This window comes from Trichoderma virens (assembly GCF_000170995.1).
Source record: "Trichoderma virens Gv29-8 chromosome Unknown TRIVIscaffold_56, whole genome shotgun sequence".
In the NCBI taxonomy this organism is placed as follows: Eukaryota; Fungi; Ascomycota; class Sordariomycetes; order Hypocreales; family Hypocreaceae; genus Trichoderma; species Trichoderma virens.
This window is the reverse complement of record NW_014013693.1, coordinates 12,026-29,659: the sequence shown is the minus strand read 5'-3', so window position 1 is coordinate 29,659 and position 17,634 is coordinate 12,026. Positions and strand designations below refer to the sequence as shown.

Genomic DNA, 17,634 nt, shown 5'->3' with positions numbered 1-17,634 from the left:
GCCTCGTCACAACGTTCCAGTCATCGACACTGCGGCTAGGCGTAGCATTCCCGTACTGAATACTCTTGAGGTAGCGCTGGGAAAAGGACGAATGGACATCATCAAATACCCCGGACTCGCACACGTTGTCCTCGGGTTTGTACGTGTATACAACATGATTCCCGCCACTATCATACTGTTCGGAAGCCAGCCATGAGAATACTTTCTTCTTTGCAGACGGCCCTGATCCTGTTTGGCAAAAGATCCGGTCGCTATCAAAGAGGCCGTAGATGGCGACAATGTTGTTTGAGGAAGTCACCCTCCAAAACGTGTCAGCATCATCTGTCGTCGTCCACTGCTCGACACGCGTCGGCGGGCCCTCTACCCGCGCACGATACTCGCGCACATTGTGCCCATCAATCGTCGTAGTGGGCTTATCTGAGGGAACTAAGTCTCCTAGGGCTGAATGCACAAACACATCCACATCAGCATGATCGTCGTAGGTCGGGACGCCCCTGGACGTCTTGCGCGAGATGGAATCAACCCCAGCTAGACGCCATCCCATACCAAACACGCCACTCGACCCAGCGGTCCCGGAACTGTACTCCAGGCTAAGAACGGGATCGACATGGGAGGAACGTCCAGAAGAAGTCGGGATGGGGATTGTACAAGTCGCACAGCCGGTCTGAGTGTCAACCTTGACGTTGAATTTCTCCGAGTTGGACCGACGACTGGCGCCGTTTGCTGTCATTCGTGTAGGATCATTATCGGGACCAGAAGCGGGAAAATCATTGGCCAAATTTCCGCTACTATTTCGTTGACCCACTTGGGACTGAGGATCGTGTGTCGATCTCTTTTTCTTCTTCAGCCTAACGTTAGCGTCCGTTACACAGAAATCCACACCCCTACACCTGTTTCTCAGTGACGCGGCATGTATCTCTTTACACGCGGTCACACAAACTTACGGATGTATCCACCGAAGTGACCCCGCCTCCTGGCATTGGCATGCGGGTAAAGGAGCTCATTTCGACGGCCCGTAGCTGTTACTTTTTTTTTTCCCTACAGGCTTCCAGACCTCGCAGGCTCAGGAAAACCAAGCGCTGATATGGAAACCATCATGGATGGTTGCCAGCCTTTTGAGTGTAAATGTGCTTGGTTCTGCTCTCATGATTCGCGGATACATTGCCTTTTACGGATTTCAGCCCGCCATTGACACGGATTATGGACGAATTCGTTCGAGCTGAATATCCATTGCAGCGTTGATGCCCAACAAGACTGTGACCAGGTAGTATTCCTCCAGACGCGGCTGTGAATGCCTCCCGTCAAGGTAGCATTCGAACAGTTGTTTCTATCAACCACTGATGATAGTCGAGATCCCCGACTTCGGAAAGGTGCCCGGGTCAGGCTCATAATTGGTAGACGATGACAATCCAATATTCAGCTACTCCACGGTTGCCAACCCCTCATATGCAATCGTGATACCACCTATGGCGAAGAAAGAGGGTGGTCAGACATGATGGATGTGAGGGGGAAAGGAGGGAATTACGAGCCAATCTCAGCGCCAAGCCAGAACACTCGGCTCCTGTTCTCTCCTAGGCGGACCAAAAGATCTCCCTTTTCAGTGGTTTGACGTCACTTTCCAGCTTGGTCAAGGGACTGCATATTTAGTCTCTTTTTCTTTCTCCCCGCCCTGGCTGGTCATTATACTGCATGCCGACCAACCATCGAGAAGAGAGGAGAGACAATCTGCATCATTCAGCTCTGGATGGTGACCTTGGCTATACCAAACCTGGCGGCAATGGCACTGCCTAAGGCCTCGCCGGAGAGCAAGGTTCCAATGCCGTAGAATCTTGAAGGGAGAGGGGACAGGGGCGTATCGTCCATTTGACTGACTGCTTGAGATTGAGAGACATAAAAGGCGACGGGAGGCATCAGACGTCGACGCCAGATGGGAAATGAGGGTTGACCTTTTCTTGTGACGAGAACTCTGTCCTTCTTGCAGACACGGCACATCTTGTTCACTGATTCGCGACAAACTTCAACACGCCTCTGACACCACTCCTCCGCTTCAACCATGAGCAACAAGTGGGACTACGAGTCTCGCCTGGAGACAACGACGCGCGCTGACTCGGGCTCGTACGACCAGGTTGTCGCCCTCTCACAAGGTCTCATCAACGAAAACTTTCAGAAGCTCTATGAAGCTTACCCCGACCTACTCTCCAACCTTGACTACCATGGCGTCCTCGGCAAGTTCAAGGGAAAGGTCCTGGCTCCCGTGATTCTGATTCCCGGTGCCGACCAGCATGGCGCCAACCTCAACGAGGTGATTATGAAAATGAGGTACGTCTTCCATTTCTCAGACATGTTTCTCAATCAACGCCAACAATATTCTTTTTGTGGCATCACAGTTTCACCTCCGGCTCTTTGAAAGACAGTGACGATAATCCTCTCATCGATGACCTCAACGGCTGGGTCTTCGCCGTACGCACCATGGTCGTTCCCGAGACCCTCCCTGACCCTTCCACCATCAAGGATGAGAAGAAGAGGAAGGCGGTCGAGGAGAAGCGGAAGCAGATCGCGGAGCGTTTCGACCACCCGGGTGACTACGGCATCGATCGGCTTTACATGAAGTTAACCACAGCGCGGTGGGACAATCTGGACCTTGATCTCTCCTTCGCGGGATTTGATGAGAACGGCAAACCTCTTCCTTACATTGATTGGGCGTCGGATGAGGATAACGTTGATACGAAGGATCTGCTGGAGTTTTGGCTGAAAAAATGGAGCGGCGATAACGAGAAGAACTGTTTGAACTCGCTGGGATTGACTTTTACGCCTCCAGACAGTGAGTAGCTACTATCTTCCATGTGTCCTGATGGAGTGTTGTGATGCGGTTTGATCTGTGCTGGGAGTTGGAATCCAGAGGCTGACTTGAAGTTTCCAACTAGCTCCGCAAGTCAAGGCAACTTACGGTGAGCAGATACCCCTTCATTCGTCGCATTGTTGTCGCGACTTCGACTCAGTAGTAGCAAATCTAACATTGATTCGTCAGCCCCTAATGACGTCCTGCACCAAGTTCACCAATACAAGAGCGAGAAGAATGGCTACAAGGATGGTCAGACCGGAATTGGAGGAGCGGGAGACTGCAACTGCCTCCTATTCCTCGAAATGGTTGATGGCGGCGGCCCCAAACCTCAAGATCCGCGTCTCATCTGGTCCGGAGACTTTGCGACTCTTGAGAGCTACGGCCATCCGGCCATTCAGGGCACATTCCTCCTCAACACAGACATCTTCATGAAGAAATTCCTCCTTCCCAACTTCACATTGCTTAATCGGCCGACCGAAATTTACCATAAGCCCGCTACTTTCTCATCCGATGGGAGACTGGTCTGGTTACACCTCGAGACTGGGGGTGATCCCAACTACCCCGACCCCAATGCCTCTGTGTACCAGTTCCAAACCGTGCCGGACGATGATAATCAGCGGCTCGTCAAGGGGTACAGGTGGACCAAAACAAGCAAGACGGGTCCAGTGGACAATGGAGGCGCGGTGTGGTACAGGGTGTGGACGGAGGATGATTCAAAGACGGAAGTGACTTGGGAGGCTGGTAGTGATGAAGTTGTCCTCAGTGGCTTATCGACAAGCTATGAGAACTGTCGCGGCGCAGGCACTAAGAGCGGTCTCGACAATCCCGACAGCTGGCTATAGTACGTAACTCCCCCAGCTCCCTCCACCCCTTTCTTTTTCTCCTGTCTCTCTGTCTCCTGATTACCATGATTTTTGAAACGTGGTCGGCTAACCGAAAGGTGGGCATATGAACAGTGACAAGTACACAGTCACATGGAAGGTCAGATGCAAGATCATTGCAAACGCACAAGAGGACGCCTCCTCGAGTCTACACCTAGAGATCCAACCTCCTGACAACGGTGCGAGCTCATACGTTAATGTTGAGAGGAAGGTGGACCATCACAATTGGCAGTCCGGTGGCTACGAGGATGTCATCCAGAAAAGTCTGGAGGGGGGTTTGCGCTCAGGGATCGACGGCATGATTGAGAGTATCAAGGATAAGCTCAAGACGGCTGGACGACTGACATACCCCGGCGGTGCTGCCCTGGATTTCCAGAAACCCTCTATGGGGCGATATGGCGATTTGAATGCTGCCGTCAAGATGAGGCCGTATGTTTCCCTCCTTACATTTTCCCTCTTGTCTACAGCCTCTTCACGGAGTTACTGACCATGTGTGTGCCGCGTGTAACAGGTTCAAAGCCGATGGTCGCATCAAAGTACCAGATGTAAACAGCAAAGGCGACAACAGCATGTCCATAGCCAGCACCAGCGTAGCATCACGGGCTGCCGTGGCCCACACGGGCATAGCAGCCTTAGCCATCTCTGGTATGCCACTCGTGAATCCTGACTTCCGCGGACCCATCATCTCCTCGCACAAGCTGACTTGGGCCGCACGTTCATCCAAGGTCCCGGGTATCGACGGGACGCGGACTTTGACAATACGGGGTAGCAACGACACCTCCAAGACTGTCAGCCTGGCGGCTTCTGTGCTGATCTTCAATGTTGGGGAGGATGAGGACAAGGGGTGCCTGTTTAGGGGTGGAAGTAAGTTCCGGTATCGCAGTGGTGGTCCATTTGTCCCTCGGGAAGTTGAGGAGAGGGAGAAGAAGGAAGGGGAAGACGATGAGCCCAAGCCGGAGGATACTGTGACACTCACTTGGTCCCCCGACATGTACACGACCACCGCCACCATCAACAGCCCCAGGGACAAGTCGGTGGAATTGCCAGGACCAAACCCGGCACCGGAGCCTTCGGTCGTCCCATGGGAGATTGAAATCCAAAGTGGTGGCTTTTGGGGTGAAGCCATGAATGTCCCACCCGGGGCGTGGTTCCAGTTGGACATCACTGGCACCCCTACCGTGTATAAAGGTGGCCCCAAGTTGGTGAGTGTGAGGGAGAAGACGCAGGATAAGGCGGGGAAGATTATTGCGGAGTGGGAAATGGAGTACCGGGTTGTGTGGTATGAGTGAGGGGGTGCTACTTCGGTAGTTGGTAGGCCGGAAAGGACTGATGATATAGGTAAGTAGCATCAGGGTAGGTAGCTAGGTAGGCACTGAGAAGGGGGGACAAGTATCGTCATACTACTCAAGTAGTAGGCAGTGTAACACGAGAAAGTTTGCAAGGATATTACTAGTAGTAGGCGTTTTGAGGCCACATCATGACGGAAGCAAGGTAGCATCAAGCGGATATGCATCGATGCAGCATCCGCAGGCGCCACGGACGCGTCTATACCCGACCTCCACCCCCTCACTCTTGTCTCTTACCCACATCTAATTTGTGCGCACCATTTGCATATGCACTGTCCATTAAACTGCAATGAATTCCAGAAGAAGCAGTGATCGGTGGAGAAGATGTGTTTCTGGCCAGCTGAAGGGAAAGGGGGGTGAGGGGGGGCAGACTCCTACCCTGAATCCCACAACTGTCGTCCCTGTTTGGTCGTGTCACTGCTAAATAGCAAGCTGAAAATGAGTCCGAGGGGGGAAATAGTGTGATATCTATGGTTTAATCGGAGGAATAATCAGTTCTGGTGGTATTGGATGAGTGACTACAAGTACTCGGGCCCTTTTCCTGAACGTTGACTTGAGGAGTGCGCCAATTTACGAATTTGAACTTCGTCGTTAACCAGTCGCGAAGATTGCGCCGGCCTCTTTAACAAACTCCCAATAAGAACAAGAAAAACAAAAGAAAATGGAGGACTTTTACAAAGCCCTCCGACTGGACGACACAATTACTTCGTCCATCCGCGAGAGCATCGGAACCGGTCTCCCACTCCCCTCTGCCCTTCGAGCCACCCTCTCCTCCGAACTCTCGTCCTCCCCTGCTTCTTCCCCTATCCCTAAACGCCTCCAATTCGTGATCGACATTATCGACATTTGCAAGGATGATCGGGAACTCTACCTTCCCATCCTTCAGGACAAATCTCTCAGCACACTCAACGACGTGGCTTTGAAGTACTACAGCCCTCCTGACGACAGTGACGCCGCAACCCAACAAATATCCAAAGCCGTACGCCCAGAGCTTCTCTATCGCACCCCAATCGCCGTGCTCAGCGCCCTCTGCAACTCCGGAATCCTGATTATTCAACCCCCCGCCGCAAATACCACCCTCCGCAAGCTCCTAGCCCTCCACGCCAACACTAACAATAGCGGTAACACGACGCATTCCACTTTTAACCAATTCACTTCCACATCAGCCTACAAGTCCAATCTATCATCCCTTGCCACTGGCGATGCCACAGCAGTCCAAAAAACCCTAGCCTCCCTCCTCCGTCTGCATGCCCTAGTCACAGACGCAGAAGACCTACCCGCTCTCCTTGATGCAGGCTTTACATCCGCCCGGTCCATAGCCCTAACATCCCAATCTGATTTTACCAGCCGTCTCTCCTCCTCTGCTCTCAGCAACACCAAACTCGCAGCCATACACCGCGAAGCACAACGTATAGACACGCGTAATGACGCCATCTGGGCCGACATTGTCCGCTCCCGCCGTGAGATTCCAGTCCTTGCCGTAACGGGTATAAAATCTGGCAAAGACTACCCTGAGACAGACGATGTACAAGTCAACCTCGACACACTCTTTCGCGATCTGGACAGCGTGACCGCCGATGAGAGTACCTCTGTCTTGGGCCCGGCGTCATACCTCGTCGATCTCATGCAGCTTCTCCGCAGTGCATCCATCGGGACTTGTGAAAAGGGATGGGAGGTGAAGGATGCCAAGACCATGTTGGATATTTTCTTGCATCGGAGGCCTGATGTGGCGGAGATACAGTTGAGCAAGGTTGAAGTTGGGACGGCGGTTACATATCAGGAGATGGTTGTCGAAGTTATGGAGAATTATCTTGAGAAGGAACTCGGTGTGGATGAAGGGGGGATGTATACAGCGGTTGCGGAGAGAGTTGCGCCCATGGTGGTTTTCCCTTATAACAATGCTATGGGGATTACGAGGGCTGCGTTGCATGGGTTGGAGTATTCACGGTATGAGCTGCTGAGGCGGTTTCAGACTGATGGGGATCTGGTACATCGAGCTTTTCCTAGCTTGCCAACTTCAAAGAAAGGGGATTACCTAGCTGCGGCACATGCTACGCATGAGCGACGGTTGGCTGCTGAGGCACTCAGCTTGCAACCGTTGGACTTTGAGGCTATAACCCAAGAGGGTATTTACACGCGCGACTTTGTCACTTTTCTTCAGCAGCAGCATTCAGACCTGGCTTCCAAAACCTATGATCAGGTAGTAGGACTGTCCTTGGCGGGAGAGTACTGGGGTTATGAAGCGGATAACCAGAAAGTGGCCGCATCATCGCCTGATGATGGATCGAAATCTGGAACACCAACTTGGAAGATGATTAACCCAGCGTCGACTATGAGCCTTCGATTGATCAAGGCCCAGCTTCTGCCGAGATCCGACCTCACACCTTTGGAGCTGAATATGATTCTCAAGACTCGATACTTGAGTAATCGCCTCGTGGTCACGCTGGAGAAGACGGTCACCGAGACCGTCGATGATAAGCCAGTCACAGAACAGAAATTCAGCGACGAACTGGAAGATATGCGTTTACAAGAGTCGCCGATGATCGGTCGCTCTGATGAAGCGGCCAGAATATCTCGCCGTACATCCCTCGATCTCCAATCCTTCATCCGTCTCCGAAACATCCTTGGCTGGTCCATCGAGACAACAGATGCAGCTATAGCCGCCCTCGCTCATCGAGAAGTCATCTATCCTAGCGATACAACTCAACATCACGTCTTGGATGGAGACTTTATCCGACGTCTAGCCGCAGCGCAGCAATTATCCATCAAGACTAGTATCCCCGTCGTCGAGCTGTTCCCTTTTTGGGGCCTCATGTACGCACAATTTCCCAATTCTCTCTATGCGAGACTGTTTCTGCGTAGCGGGTTGGTCAAGTTGTATCCGTCTTTGGCGCTTGTGGATGGAGATGGACAGACGGACGCTACGTTTGGGAAGAATATGGGTGCTGTGTTGCGAGCGTTAGGTATGACGCAGGATGAGCAGGTGGTGTTCATGGGGATTATTGGGTTCGATTCCAACACGGTCTGGACGCTTGATGGGATTGCTAGGCTGTATAGTCATCAGCGGCTGTGTAAGATTCTTCGTCTGCCGGTGAAGAGGTATGCTGATTGGTGGAGGGTTGTTTGTAAGAAGGGGGGTGTTGATCCTTTTATTGATCCGCAGAGTGCGTTGAAGGTATTGGATTTGTGGTTGGATCTGCCAGAAGGGATTGAGTCGAGCCAGCAAGCGCTTGATTTGATCATTTCTTTGGAAGAAGAGGAGGGGGGAAAGTTGGATGAGCATGATTTGAGTGCTGTGGCTGGTATTGTTGGGGGAGTAGCGGCCGTTGAGAGGGAGTTTGCTTTGGTTTTGAGTGGTGGAGGGGGAGGAGCAGGAGATGTTCAAGTGTATAGCAGTGAGAGTTTACTGGCTATGTGTTCAAAGATTTTGAATCCTTCTGTTGCGAAGGATGTAGTTGATGTGGTTGAGGGAACAGCAAGTATGCTTTCACGATCATTAATATCGCCCTTGGTTCTTGAGTTACTTTATTAACTTTTTTCTAGGCATCACAACAACGAGCAACAGCATAGCCATCAGCGTGTTTGCTCAGACCTTCCGTCTTAACGTATCAGATGTCATCACCGCTTTTAAAGAGCCAGTCACAGGCTCGAAACCTGACGAAAGAGAACAAGAGATTGCAGCACGTCGAAAACAAGCCATGGTCTGGATGGTCCCAGAGTTAAAACGTCGAGCAACAGACGCTCTTGTCAGCGACTCACTTGCCACTCGTTTCCACGACGCCCCTTCCCAACTCATTCAGCAGCTCCTAGCCGCCAGGGATCCCACGCCCTTACCTGGCGTCCCAGATCCGACAAATGCAACATACCTCCAGTCTCTGAAAGGCTTCTATGCTTCTATCAAGGACTACTGTTCCGGGGCAACTAGTACATACTTCTTCCCTCCTGTGACGGCGGAGTATACTTTCATCACCGACTCCGATAAGGGGAAAGCTGCTATCAACGGTCAGGATTGTCATTTTACGCCTATCCCTGGGCCTGATGTGAAGCGTCTTACTACGCCTCAGCACTTGCGACAGGGTGACGTAGTCTTAGTGGAATGGACGGATGGGTTGCAGTTGGAGCATCTATCATATTCTACATCAATAGGGGAGGTGAGCTTGAAGGACAGCTTGATTTGTCCAATTGAGCTTGCAGGTCTCGTTTGTCTAACTCTGGGCCACTTGGGACGATGTATGGGCGTGGCTAAAATGTTGAGTCTTGAGCCGGCAGAGGTTGGCTTTCATCTTGGACGGGGGATTGACTTCTCCCGTTTGGGTGTCTCTCAACTACTCCAACTACGGTCCTTTATTAATATTCGAACACAATTTTCGACATCTGGTGTGGCGACTTTGATAGCGTATGTCCAGTACCTTGAACGACTCTCGGGCGGGTCAAAGACGGATACGATCGATAAGCTAGTGGCCGAGACGAAACGGCTGACTTCACTTGACGCGAGTGACATTTCCGCTTTCTTCACTACACGCTGGCCAACGGCAACAGTCAAGGACTTGGCCAAAACCTTCCTCGACGGGGACTTATATCCTCTCCAGCAACTAACCGAAGCCTGCTCTCTGTCCAAGGATCTCGGTGTGCCTATTACGATATTGCATTCATGGGCGCAATTACCCTGGGACCCAAAAAAAGCAGAGGACTTTGAATTTGCAGAGGAATTAAAAACGGCACTATCATCCTCGTCTGCATCATCCACAAGTGGTGGGGCACTCGCACGAGCAAAGGAAGTCGTCCTCACGAGACAACAACGCGTATTGCAAGAATACATCATCCGTTTGCCAGTTTTTGTCAACCGCGGTATCATCAACATCGACGATCTATCGGCAGATTTCCTCATGGACCTACAGATGGGGCCACCGATGGAGACATCACGAATCGGGCAGGCCATCGCCAGCGCACAGTTCTTCATCCAACGATCGTTGCTAGGGCTGGAGAAGGTGTACGGTGTGTCGACAACCGGAGTCGATCAATCCCTCTGGGCTTGGATGTGTAAATTTACACTCTGGCAAGCTAACCGCAAAGTCTTCCTCTATCCCGAGAATTGGGTCGACCCCTCCCTCCGAGACGACAAAACCCACGCCTTTGAAGAATTGGAGAGTAAGATGCTCCAAGCAAGTCTGGACCGGGATACCATCAGTCAATTACTCCGTGACTATGTCTACGCTATCCATGAAGTCGCCGACCTCGAAGTGTTGAGCTATCTCTGGGAATCGACCAAGGACTATCGCGGGAGATATCACTTCTTTGGTCGGTCGCGTGCGGCGCCTTTTGTCTTTTACTATAGGCAGCTCGTGGTTACTGGAACAAATACGATGTTGATGAGTTGGAATTGGCTTCCGTGGAGTAAGATGGAGGTTGATATTCAGACGCATGAGGTTGATGCTGACCAGAAGCCTCTTGCTCATCCGGGAAGTTATCTTCTCCCTGCGTTGTTTAAAAATCGGTTGTTCTTATTTATCCCACAGATTGCGAGGCAAGCGAAGAAGGGAAAGGATCAAACGAAGAGTTTGGCGGACCAAGCGAAGGATGTTAATGGGCCGTCCAAGGCGGAAGAATTTTGGGAGATTAAGATGGCTTGGGTTGAGATGAGGAATGGGAAGTGGTCTCCCAAGTATATCACTGCTACTGGGATTCATGTTGGTGTGGCTTCGGGTGAAAGTGCTTTACCTTCCATTTCGTCCTTTCGCTTCCGATTGGAGACGACGAATGGAGGTTTGAGCCTTGCTATTCATGTGGACAGGTGGAAGGTTTCTGGGAGCGGGGGTGTGTTTCAAATACTCGGACGTTTTGAGATGCAGGGCCTTCGACTGAGGTTGATCGATGGTATTGCTGGTTCAACAGTTGGGACTTATATCGACACGGAGATGGAGTTTGGACGTATTACGCACTCGAGTTCGACCAACAGCATCTCGACATTGAAGACCCAAGTTGAAGCCTATAAACTCGGTATCGATGCGAATCAATACTCACTTTTGGCGGTTCCGAGTCCGAAGACAATGACGGAGACGTATGCACTCTCATGGCTTCTGACCAACAATGTCTCTCAGTATCCGGGAGTCTTGGGACTGGTTGTTGAAAGAACTACACCGACGCAGGCTTCGCTATTCTTTGGCTCTCCTAGAATGACACTTGAGGGCAAAATCGACACCAGCAATAAGACGACAATCTCGACGTCAACTATGACACATGACTCGGCCTTGTATCTCGTCGAGGAGATTGCCGACACGGAGGGTTATCACGCCATCTTTGATGCACTCGAGCATCTCCCCAAGGACATGGAGAACAGGTCTTTCGGATTCCAGAACAGAAAGTACAGAGAACTGGCCATGCCAGCCTCGATTTACAACTGGGAAATGGGCTTTCATGTCGTGTCGCTATTGATGGAACGACTTCTCGCCACACAGCAATTCGACCTCGCTATCGAAATCTCCCGTCTCGTCTTTGACCCGTCACGAGACGACGCGAAACCCGACAATGCAGCAGCAATAGCAGCAGTCACCCCCCAGCCACTCTCTAACCTCGACCGAAGCTGGCGTTTTGCCCCCTTCAAATCAGCTGATCTCCGTCTCGGCGGGTCTGTACGACAAATTATACAGAATCTCAAACCCTTACCGGCTGAGTCCCTCGAAGTACAAGACTGGAAAGCAAATCCCTTTTCCCCGCACGCAGTTGCTCGGAAACGTCCAGCCGTGTATATGAAACGCTTTGTTATGAAGTGCATCGAGATTCTCATCGCAAGCGGTGATCAGTACTTCCGTCAACCATCCCTTGAGGCAATACCCATGGCTACACAACGATATACGGAGGCACTGACACTCTTTGGTCCGGCACCGGCTACAATTGTGTCACCTACGAGGCCTGTCACCAAGCGTTATGATGATATAAAGTCTCTTGTGACGGACTTTGCTACGGCTACCGTGGATATGGAGCTGGAGTTTCCGCATTTTATCAATACGCTTGTGAGGGGGAATGCTCCGCCTGCCGAGACCCGTGATGGGACATTGGGTTTTGTCCGATCACCGTATTTTGGTATTCCAGCGAACCCGGCGATACAAGCGTTACGTGATATCATCGACGGAAGGCTGTACAATATCCGTCACGGTTTGGATATTGATGGGAATCCACGTCGTTTGCCGCTGTTCGACCCGCCCCTGGATCCAGGACAGTTGATCGCTGCTAGAGCGGGTGGTGCGAGTCTTGCGAGTTTGGCTGGGGGTAGGACGGAAGGACCTATGCCGAATTGCAGGGCTAGGTTTCTTTTGCAAAAGGCGCAGGATTTGTGTGCCGAGTTGCGGTCGCTTTCCGAGTCCTATCTATCTATTAAGGAGCGCAGGGATGCTGAGGCTATGGCTAGACTTCGTGCGAGACAAGAGACCGGTGTGTTGTCACTTCTGAATGATGTTAGACAGCATCAAGTCTTGGAAGCGACATCAGCGCTGGAGACGTTGGCTGAGACACGCAAGTCACATATATTGCGCCTGACGTACTTCCTTGCTTTGATCGGGGAGTCAGCTGATATAGTTCCATCTTCCGACGCCGACTGGGTTGATCTTGACTTTGGCATTCGACAGCCAAATAATGATGAGTTACGGATGAGTGCAGAGGAGTATCTTGAGTCCACTTCGATGGAGTCGGCGGTGTATACGAATAAGATTGCTACGGGAATTGAGCAGAATGCTGGATTGCTCATGGCGTTGCCTAGTCTTACTATACAGGCAGAGCCGATGGGTATTGGTATCTCGACACAGATGGATGCTTCTATTATCGCCAAGGCTCTTCTTGTGGGCGCAGGGGTTATCCGGGCTGCGGCGCAGGCGAGTACGGATATGGCTAGCCGTGCTGCTCGAAAGGGACAGCTCGTTCGGCAACTGCAGGAACGTCGGATGCAGGCTAATCTCGCTGGTCATGATATTAAGATTGTCGATAAACAGGTCGAGAATCAACAGAAACGGGTTGATGTTGCCAAGGCGGAGTTGCGTGCTCAGAAGCAACAAGCCGTTGATGCAGCCGAAATGGAAGAGTTTCTACGAACCAAGTATTCTTCTGATAAACTATACTCTTGGCTTGAAGCTGAGACGAGGAAGTTGGCTTATCAGTCTTATCTTGCTGCGTTAGATATGGCGAGGACGGCGGAGAGGGCTTTACAGTGGGAGTATGGACCTAGGGCGCAACCTTCGTTTCTGAGCAGTGCGTATTGGGATGAGTCGAGGGATGGGTTGCTCGCCGCGCAAGAGTTGAGTGCTGCTTTGCATCGGGTTGACAAGTTTCAGATGCAGGGGACGCCGCATGATTACGAGCTTACAAAGACCATCTCTCTTCGTCAGGTGGCACCTTTGGCTCTCCTTAATCTCCGAACAACTAGGACGGCTGAGTTTGAGATACCGGAGGTTTTGTTAGATTTGGACTTTCCAGGACATTATTGTCGGAGGATTCAGAGTGTTGCTGTATCTATACCAAGTATAGTTGGACCATATACGGGTGTGAATTGCTCCCTAAGGTTGTTGGAGCATCGGTATCGACTCAAGGCTGGTGTTTCGCCTTCGACTGGGAGTTATTATAATCAAGATATAGCCGGAGACGAGCGGTTCCATACGGATAGTGTACCGATCACATCTGTGGCTCTGAGCAGTTGTACGCATGACACCGGAATATTTGAGTTGAACTTTGGCGGGGAGCGATATGCGCCTTTTGAAGGCGCTGGTGTAATTTCTCGGTGGAAGTTGGAGTTGCCTAGTCCGTTTCGACAGTTTGACTACAACTCCATTGGGGATGTTTTGTTTACGGTCAAATTTACGTCTCTGGAGGGAGGCGCTACTTGGAAGAATCAGGCCACACAGGCGGCGAGGGATTTTAGGAGCCAGATTGATGAGAGTCTTGGGAATGAGGGGGCTTTTCTGTTTGTTGATCTTGCGGCTGACTTTTCAAATGAATGGCGAGGATTTGTGAGTCGGATTAGCAAGGCGGAGGGTGCTGACCGGCAAAAAGTTGTCAGTATGAGCGTGGAGAGGTTGCCGAATATGTTGCCTTTTTGGAGTCAGGGGCATGCTGTCAAGGTTCAGCATGTTTGGGTTGCTTTGCAGCCGGCTGTTGGGGGGAGTGGTGGTTGGACGGGATCTGGTGAGGTTGATTTGTTCGGGAGTATGTTGGTTTTGGAGGCGGAGAAGTCGAGTGATGATTTGAAAGTATTGGGGGTTCAGGGAGAGGTTGCTATTGATAAGGGGTTTGGGGATTTAAGATTGACGTTTGGGATGGCGCCAGAGAGAGTTAACATGATGGCGCCGAGGAGTTGTTGCTTGATTGTTCAGTATACGCTCCCGAAAGGGGATTGAAGAATCCCCCCCTCTGGCCCAGAACGGCCTAAGGGAACTACATCTGCGTCTATAGGACTCGCTTAGATAAGACCACTCACATTAATAAAGTTCGCCTACATAGACGGAAGCCACCTCGTAAGTAGAGGCACGGCATTCCTGGTCAAAAGGACTATTAGACCCTCTCTTATTGCCAAGAACCTCGGTTCGGTTCTCCCAGTGGTTAACCTCCGGGGATAACCAAAAACAGAAGGTAGTAGAGAGATAACTAAAGATACTCGACGGACTCCCTAATCTACCCTTGTAGCCTTCTTAAATAGCTCACAGGATATGATGGGGAATGCAGGGCGGGGAACAGTTACGTACTATAACTGCAAAGCCTCCCCCTCCTGCGGCCACCTGGCGCACGCAGCAGTCTAAGATGTGGAAACAGTGGGAGTCTCTGAAGCTATAAAGTTGGCCAAAACTCATAGGCCAAGGAAAATCGCCAAAGAACTATACCCACGGGGCACAAGGACGTGTATAGCAACGAGACAGCAGAAAAACATGGCAAGAGAGGTCTAGAACTCCCTAGACCTTTGTGCAATGTTTTGAACCATTATCTACATTAACAGATAGGCAAAGAGGGAGAGGCTGTCACTGCCGGAGCCAGACTGGCGCAACAACGGCACCCTTACTGTAAATAATAGGGTTTCAAGTTTAGCGTTTAGGAGTTAGTTATGCTAGATTAAAAGTACCTTCCCTAACTGATATAATTATGTAAAGTTCCTTATATTTAGAAATATCTAAGCGTAACAAATACACACTTTGTATTTTAAGAAAGGAAAACGTTTATATGAAAGCTATTCCCTTTGCTTTTATAGTTTTAATTTTCTCACTATATATCCTTTTACTAAAGTACACGGCTTATATCTTAACAACTATAATGCGTTTTGCTATTATTACCACTGCCCTCTCAATTCTTTCTTTTGCTTCGGCAATTGAGGTTTGGATGTTTGACGATAAAAATTATGGTGGGGTGATCCCAGAACAGTCGCAGGTATGTCTCCCATTACTCAATAGGCACAGTTCAGTACCGTTCAAGCAGCTCTCTGACTCAAATTGCAGACGGTCACGTATTGTTCTCGGTTTGTCTCCAAGATGTCCGAGGTTGTGCGCTCAATGAACATCTCGGCTGGATCATCGATCCGGACCGGCACGGTCAATATCTCTGGAAGCTCCTCAACAATTGACGAGATCAAGTTTGCAGAGAGCGACCTGAACGCCGTTGTGGCTGTCAAAGTGGTAAATCAATGCCGGACTGTGCGTGACAATGTCTCCTTTTGTGCGCCGTCGGACGAAGAGATGACGACTTCCCGGTTTCACGAGGTGTACGGGGACTGCTTCATCTCGGGGTTTATTGAGGGAGGAGACCTACATGGGATCATCTCGATCAAGACTCTAGACTACTCCCGACGAGGCGAGGTCAAGACAGCAGTGAAGGGCCAGTTGAACTCGTCCATGAAGAACTGGTCGCCCGCACCTCGATCCTCCTCCTCCTCTATCGACAAGGTAATGGAGAGCGCCGAGGTGACAGTTAATGTCAACTGGTCTGGGGGCGGAGACATCAACCCAACAGGAACGGAGTGGACGCTCAGCTCCCTTGTCCAGGCGGCCTCCGTCTTCCCTCAGAGTGTTGCCAAATGCCCACAGCGCACCTGGGCTATCCTCAGTCGCTATGATACAATTCCCAATTTCATCGAGTATGCTCAGAAACATGCCATAGCCATTCGTCGCTATGATGGAGTCCAAACTTTTACCTGCGATCTGTTGGATATGCACATGGAGTATAAAACGAACGTCCAGATGCTCACTCATGCCATGGGCCACCTGGATCAGTACTATCCTTCACAGGAAAAGAACGCCATCGCTATCAACGTCGCCTCTTTAGTCACTGAACGTCACAAGCTGAAAATTGAGATGGCCAAGTTGGTGAAAGTGATTGAAGAGCTGTTAGTGCATCTATTCCCTTATTTTAACATCCATTTCTCATGTCTATTATAGGAACAAGGATCCTCACAAGGTCGTCAATTACAATGAAAACCTACAAATCGAATCACCAGAGGTCTGGCGCACTAGGTTACCGGTACGTCTCCCCTAGTACTGATCCACAAATGCATTTAGTTCGGGGATTGATTTCTATTAGATCAGAAAGAAGCCAGAAGAGGCTGCGACTGTGGACACTGCCATCAGGCACGTTCTTGATCATCTTCCAGTCATGAAAGATTCGTCAAAGACAGGAGCACCAGAGGACCCCCTAGAGTTTGCGCTAGGTAAAACTGTGCAGCTAGTCAATCACAAGGGATTCGGCTATGCCCTTGACATGGGAACATGTAAGTGAACCCTCGATAATTGATTTTGCAAAAAAGAAAGAAAGGAAGAAAGAGAGAGAGAAAGAAAGAAAGGCTTACATTATACTATGAGCCGCAGTCTCATCAGGAGGTTCAGTTCGAGCTCGGGGCTGGTTGCCAGATATGACCATCCCAGGTCAACAGTTGAAGCTCAACCGAGAGGGCACGGGCAAGGACGCGGTGTGGACCATTGAGCAAGAGGGTCAATTCCTGGGATTACAGAGTGCAGAAAAGGACTCGGCAGTGATCTGTTCTCCCCGAGCGCCTGCTAGGGACAAGCGCAGCCTTCAAGAATGGAAGGTGGAGTATCGCAGCAACATGCATAAATTCAGGTGAGTAACGGCCCTTCAGTTTGTGCGGATGATAATAGAAATAACATAACGCGTCCCCCAGCTTTCGTAACGTTCTTTCAAGAACAGTACTGTATTTTGAAACCAGCGGTATATCTGCAATGGAGTAAGTGAACCGTCATACTATATACATCCAATTTACATTGCTGACACAGTCTTGAAGGATGAGAGAGATATTATGCAAAGCAGATATTTCTCCTAAACAGCCCGATGATTCTGCCAAGTATAACCCCGGAAATATATAAATCAGCACTCTGGAGTATTGGCTAACGATCAAATAGGTTGGAGGCCCTTCTGTCCACAATGAACACTGCTCAAGCACTCAAAGACCGGTATCGACAACATGCTTTGAATGGGTTAGTACTCCCCGTCTCAGTTCCTCCATCAAACTATACTTTGCTAATCTTTCCTTCTTTAGGGTGAATCCGGGTACATACTTCGATAGTGGTGTCGGCAACACATGGTT

The 17,634-nt window shown here is 50.5% G+C and overlaps 3 protein-coding genes across 3 annotated transcripts; all 3 read left to right on the top strand.

The window, feature by feature from the left end:
• Nucleotides 1–2,053: 2,053 nt before the first annotated feature.
• TRIVIDRAFT_230783 (uncharacterized protein) lies at nt 2,054–5,166 on the top strand (the record flags this gene model as incomplete). Its single annotated transcript, XM_014100630.1, has 6 exons — nt 2,054–2,319; nt 2,388–2,821; nt 2,925–2,948; nt 3,029–3,683; nt 3,799–4,152; nt 4,235–5,166. The coding sequence occupies 6 exons, from the start codon at nt 2,054–2,056 to the stop codon at nt 5,010–5,012; spliced, it is 2,511 nt and encodes an 836-aa protein (XP_013956105.1).
• Nucleotides 5,167–6,300: 1,134 nt separating this feature from the next.
• On the top strand, nt 6,301–14,071 carry TRIVIDRAFT_132117 (uncharacterized protein; the record flags this gene model as incomplete). Its single annotated transcript, XM_014100629.1, has 3 exons — nt 6,301–7,326; nt 7,381–8,385; nt 9,026–14,071. Coding segments are annotated over 3 exons (7,077 nt in total), but the record flags the coding sequence as incomplete, so codon positions are not given.
• Nucleotides 14,072–15,532: 1,461 nt separating this feature from the next.
• TRIVIDRAFT_151551 (uncharacterized protein) lies at nt 15,533–16,568 on the top strand (the record flags this gene model as incomplete). Its single annotated transcript, XM_014100628.1, has 2 exons — nt 15,533–16,423; nt 16,479–16,568. Coding segments are annotated over 2 exons (981 nt in total), but the record flags the coding sequence as incomplete, so codon positions are not given.
• Nucleotides 16,569–17,634: the final 1,066 nt, after the last annotated feature.